The sequence below is a fragment of the Alligator sinensis genome, unplaced genomic scaffold, assembly GCF_000455745.1.
Source record: "Alligator sinensis unplaced genomic scaffold, ASM45574v1 scaffold447_1, whole genome shotgun sequence".
Taxonomy (NCBI): Eukaryota; Metazoa; Chordata; order Crocodylia; family Alligatoridae; genus Alligator; species Alligator sinensis.
The window spans coordinates 1,567,529-1,573,586 of NW_005842123.1; the positions used below are offsets into that span (position 1 = coordinate 1,567,529).

The 6,058-nt window shown below is 41.7% G+C and overlaps 1 protein-coding gene across 1 annotated transcript in view; it reads left to right on the forward strand.

Annotated features, from left to right (window-relative positions):
* PIK3C2A (phosphatidylinositol-4-phosphate 3-kinase catalytic subunit type 2 alpha) overlaps positions 1-6,058 on the forward strand; it is a 94,248-nt gene that overhangs the window by 57,206 nt on the left and 30,984 nt on the right. The window contains 3 exon segments of the mRNA XM_025205637.1: positions 4,253-4,295; positions 4,382-4,598; positions 4,686-4,808. Of these exon segments, the coding sequence (XP_025061422.1) occupies positions 4,253-4,295; positions 4,382-4,598; positions 4,686-4,808 (383 nt within the window).

Below are 6,058 nucleotides of genomic sequence, written 5' to 3' on the forward strand. Positions count from 1 at the left end.
AGAACTTACTACCTAAAATAAAATGTTAAAGCTTACTTCTACATCTTAGCTTACTATACTTATCTATAGAGAACAGAGAGGGAGAGAGAAAGTCAGAAATGGTTGGGGAAGGGGAGGGAATGCATTTTAAAATAAAGAAAGAAAAAGAAAAACTGGGGGTTTTGCTACAATCCTACAGTAAAAGTTAACGAAGTATCTTTATTTCTTCCATCACTATCTTATAATGAACATCTGTTTGGACTGTGCTTTCCAAGAAAGAGAGTGAATATTCACTTTTGCAGAAGCAAATAGTAATAACTAGAAATTACTTAACTGTTTCTATGCAAACTGTACCTAAAATGGAGTCTGAACTTTTGAATGAGTGGTTAATGGCAGCTACCACAAAAGTAAAGAGAAGGTAAATAGATCCTTGCATAAAATTATACGTTCTTATGTTTTAGTAATGCTTGGCATGTACATAGGCAGACAAGGTTCTTTGGGTAAATCCGATATCTTTTATAAGACCAACTCAAATAGTTGGAAAAATTCTTCTTAGCAAGCTTTCGGGCACAAACACCCTTCATGAGGCTGAGGAAGCATCTGCAGATGGCGTCTGCTCTTCCAGGATGGAGTGGTAAAACAGCCAGAGACCAATATATATGCAGGAAGGCCAGTCAGTTAAAATATAAATTGAGGTGGTCAGTAGGTGAGAGAGAGTTGTGGGGGGCAAGGGGGAATGAAAGTGGCTGTAGTCAAAGGATGAGAGGCAGGAGGGTGGGGGGAAGGGAATGAGAACAGATGGTAAAAAGTGGAGGATTTACCTAAGGAGTCAGATGTCAGGTAAGTTGTAATGTGTCATAAATCCAATGTCTATATGTAGTCCATGATTTTTTTTGTATCCAGTAGATTGATGAAGTGAAGTTCATAGGCTTGTCTGTGGAAGGTATTTTGTAAATTCCCTTTGAGGATTAGAACTGAGACTAGAGAGAGAGTGGTTTTCTTGTGAGAAATGTGCCCCCACAGGTAGTTGTGTATTCTTGTCATTGATAGATTTTCAGTGTGTGTTCATTCTGGTACACAAGTGTTGTTTGGTTTCTCCTACATATTTTTCATCAGGGCATTTCATGCACTGGATGAGAGAAGTATTACATTTCTGGAGGTGCAGGTGTAAGATCCAGGAATGGTGATGGTTCTGTTGTGGGGGATAGTAATTGTGGGGGTGGTGGAGATTTGTTGGCAGGTCTTATATTTCTTGTTCTGGCATGGTCTTGATTAGGGCTGTGCGAAATTTCACTGGCAGTTTCGTTTCGAGGCTGTTTCGACTCGTTTTGAGCTCAAAATAGCAAAATTAAAACAAAAAGAGCTTCAAAACAGCTTCAAAATTAAACGAGGCAAGTCGAAATGTTTCGAAATTTTCAAAACATTTCGAGTTTCAAAATTCAAGCTGGGCTTGCCTGCAGGAAAACAAACTAAAGTAAGGAGAGGGAGGGGGAAGGAGTGCTCTCACTATTGACTGCAGCTGGCCAGTGACTGTCATCATTTCCTGAGGTCCCTTCCAATCCCAGTGCTCTGGGGGAGGGATGGAAAAACTGCATAAAAGGCAGCGTTGTTTGAACTGCCCTGCTTTCTGCCTTGGTGTCAGTTGGGTGAGGGCATACCTTAACACACACACAGTGTTACCCACCCGTGTCATGAGTTTTGCCTGTCAGCAGTCAGAGGTGCAGGGCCCCAGAACCCAGAAGCCCTGCACCTATCTCCTTGACAGCTGGCAGGCTTCGTAGCCTCAGCAGGGGCTAGCAAGCTGCAGCTTTCACCCTGCTGTGCCTTGGCACACAGTGTCACCCATGTCACGAGTTTTGCTTGTCTGCAGCTTGAGGTGCAGTTTCCCCCAAACCCCTGCACGGATCTCCTTGAAACTTGGCAGGCTTCATGGTCTCAGAAGGGGCTATGACTCCTGCAAGCTTCATCCAAATCAGGCCAGCAATGACAAAGTTATAGGCTGTTTCGAGCTTCCCCATTATAGCCTATGGGTGAAACATTGAAACGGTTTTGCTGTTTTGGCGAAATGAAACAGAACTGCTGTTTCGAATCAGAATGAAATTTGAAACAAAACGCTGTTCTGTTGAAATGCAAGTTAAAACAGAACAGTGCGGTTTCACACAGCCCTAGTCTTGATCCATTCAGTGTGTTTTGAGCTGTAGGAAGTTTGCTTCTGGTGTTGAAGTTGGTGAGGTTCAATGTTTGTTTAAAGCAGAGCTTTCCAAACTGTGTGCCGTGACACATTAGTGTGTCGGCGGCAGTGGGTAGGGGGGTCACGCAAAATGCAGAAAATTTTGCGGGAGGGCACCGCGGGGCTCCCTTACTCATGTCTGCTTCCCTTGGCCCCTCCCCCGGAACTGAATTACTGTGTCGTGAAAAGATGCATGTCTAAAAAGTGTGTCACCAACATGAAAAGTTTGGAAAGCTCTGGTTTAAAGGATAGGATGGGTGGTTTTGGGAAGATCTTTGAGAATTGGGTCTCCTTCTAATATGGGTTGCAATTGTTTGAGGATTTTCCATATAGGTTCCAGGGAGGGATACTATGTCATAACCAGTGATGTGCTATTCATAGGGGTTTTTCTTCTGTACTGGAGCAATTCTTCACATGGTATCTGGGTGGCTCTTTCAAAAGTGCAATCTATCTCTTTAGAGGAGTGTCCTTTGTTGAGTGAAGGCCCTTTTGAAAGTTGTGAGATGATGATCACGGGTGTTCTCAGTCGCATCAGAAACTTGGTCACATCGGAGGGCTTGACTGTATATTACAGCTTTCTTGGCGCGTTTAGGGTGATTGCTGGGTCTGTGCAGATATGTATGTTGGTCTGTGGGTTTCTTGTATATGGTGGTCTCTGTTGTACCATTCTGAATAGTGACCATTGTGTCTAAAAAGGAGAGAGTCTGATAGAAGGGTGCTGCATGTTGAATTTATGATGGTAATCAATCGGAGATGGCATGCATGTACATAGCACTTGTTATCCAAAAGTCTCAGAGCATTTCATAAATAGTATGGAGAAAGGAAGTCTTTCTACAGTTAAAGATATCTTTAGTGCTCTTGTAGAAACCCTTTTTTTTTTTTTTCCAAGCTTTAGATTTTTAGTGGTGATAGTCTTCTTAAGTTCCACATGTATTTACAATGGAATCTGTATCTTATTCAGCTTCACTTGATGTGTTGGTTTTTTTTTTTTTTGCACCTAGTATATAACTAAACTACTTCATACCTCTGTGAGGGGGTCCATGGGATGTATAGAAACCTCTTTATCTACATCTGAAATTTAGCTACTTCTGGAACAGGCTGCCAGAAGTTCAACAGTTCGTTGTCTGTTCTAATAATTTAGGACAAGAAGCATTTTTATTTAAAACTGTGTAGCGTAGTATGAAACTAGGGCAGGGTTGGAGTTTGACCTGAGCAATCTCACAGAAAGGTTGTCATGTCATTCAGAGAAAGTGACATGACTACACTATAGCTGTTATGTGATGCTTCTTTGAACTTTCTTGATATAACAACACTACTTTCAAATAATATGGCAATATTCTATGGAAGATGGAGTACGTATATATGGCATCCTGTAGCTGTGATTTTTACACACATTGTTAAAAGGGATCATTGACTGGACACTGGAATTAAGGATTTTACTCCCTGTAAATCTCAGTTATTCACTGAATAAAAAAGGACAAGCTATAGTAAAACCTCTCTCCTGGATATCTAAAAAACAACTTTGAAAAAGCACTTTTTTGCTCCTCCATAAAGATAGTATTTGTTTTGAACAAAATTGCTTCATAGAAATTTCACATGAAATAAGTAGTAGCCTGACTATATTTATATTCCTGTCAGTACAGTTTGACTGACTGCCCTGATTCTCTAGTCTAGCTCAGCTGTAGGCCTCCTAAAGTTAAAGTAACTTAAGTTATTTTAACCTAAATGGTGAGAGCAACCTAAGTATTTAAGAATAAAATTCCCCCAAGACTGTTATGCTAGTCATAGCTTATTGGACCATGTTGTCCTCTGGTGCTGACTTCTCTTGAATCTTGAAATGCTCTCTTTAAGTAGCTTTTATGGGCCTTTTTTGTTTATAGTAATGCAAAGGGCCAGAGCTGGGGCCCAAATCTGTCCCAATGTTTCATGCAGTCATACTGTATTTGGCGTAGAAAGCTTGTCATTGGAATGAATAGCAACTAAGAGACTCTTTAGACATAATTTGCTCTGTTTTTCTGAAATCTGTCATGATTTACTGTGCAGGTATCTTTAAAGTCTGGTGATGATGCTAACAAGAGTTCAGTTGGTAAGTAAAGTGCCTAATGCTATTGAAGAGTTTGTTTTAGATTATTGTTTTAAGAAGATATGCATTAAAGATGTATTATAATCTAGGTTCATTGCAGCCTGAAAACCCTGTGCAGGTGGCTGTAGACCAGTTAACTAGAGCAGTTGAGGCTCTTCTTCAACTCCACTTGCATTCACGTAGCAGCAGTTCTGCAGCAAACACTCCAAAGAGTAGTCGAAGCACAAAAGAAGCATGTACTGCGACAGAGCACCTCCAGTTCACGATATTTGCTGCTCACAGAATTCTTCCTGCCTGGATTTCTAAGTAAGTCAGTTAGCAAACTAAAAATGTGCCTTTTTATAAACATTTATTTCAGGTTTGCTTTAATTAAATGATTTTTTTCCTTTCTAGTTATGAAAAATACTACTTGGTTTGTGCTCTGACCCACAATGGAAAAGATTTATTTAAGCCTGTACAGTCCAAGAAAGTTGGCACATACAAAAATTTCTTCTATCTGATTAAATGGGATGAACTGTAAGTGATTTTAATGAATCCGTTGATCTTAAAATACTCCAGTCTTTCAAGCTGTACTTCTCTGAGAGTTATTCTAGCCTTGAGCTGTCTTGATTATTTAGCAGTTTCTTCCTAGACTGTGATAACAAATTTGACTCGTTTGCTTTGCATAAGTTAGAATAGCACTATGCCTGACTGTTTTTAAAGGGCCAGGTGTGATGGAGTCTGCTGTTAATAGGCTGAAAGTTAAGAAAAGCCCAGGGTAAGGTGATCCCAGTGGCCCCTGATAGGGTGATTTTACAGGTCATTTAATGTGGCAGGTTTTATTGTAACTAGGGACCTAACTAAACCATGATGGAAGTGTACTGCACAGCAGATCCTTAAATCTTGTTCTTTTTGCCTTGAGCCTCTTCCCTACCCCCACCTATCTGCCTGCCACTGATTGGCCAAGGGGTCTCAGCAGCCTCGCTGCTCACTGTTTGCTGCTGATCAGCTGGGCGGCAAAAATTGCGGTTTTAAATATGCTGTGGCTTTTGCCTCCTGACAGCATGCTTCTGCCACGATTTTAGGTAGGTCTCTAATTATAATTATAACCAACTGAATAGGATGACTGTAAGATCCTACCAAGTGGTGTTTGGCATATAGAACTGAAAACTACAAACAAAAAAAGTTCCAGGTTGAAAAACAATACAGTATTTGCCCAAATACAGAACACCCTTGGATTTAAGGCAACCCCCCTAGTAATTAGATTCTATACATAGAAAATGTGTAACTTTATTATAATTTTCCATTTATGGAATCTAATTATTGGAGGATCATCTTAAATTCTTCCCCCGGCTACTATAGGCGGTGGGGGAGACGTAATGAGGGTGGCACTAGTGGGGCAGGTGGTGTGGGAACAGACAGTGGGGAAGGCAGTTGGGCAGCATGTGGTTGGGCAGGTGATAGGAGGCAGCAGGGACAGCTGGTAGGGGGCAGGCAGAGAGGCAGGCAGCTTGCCCCCTGCTGCCTGTCCCCCTTTTTCCCCCCCCCTTCCTCCTTTGTGCCTGCCCTCCCTGCAGCCTCAATCTGTCCTGATTTTTTTTTTTTCTTCACTTGTCCCCTATTTCCCCTACCTGCCCCCTTGTCACTTCTGCATCCCACAGATCACTGTCCCCCTTACCTTTGCTCCACAAGAAGTTTCCATCCTGGGTGGCCGTTGACACATCCCCAAAATACAAGGTCTTGGTGAGAGGCGGCCTCCTTGGCCAATAAGCAGGAAAGCACAGGGG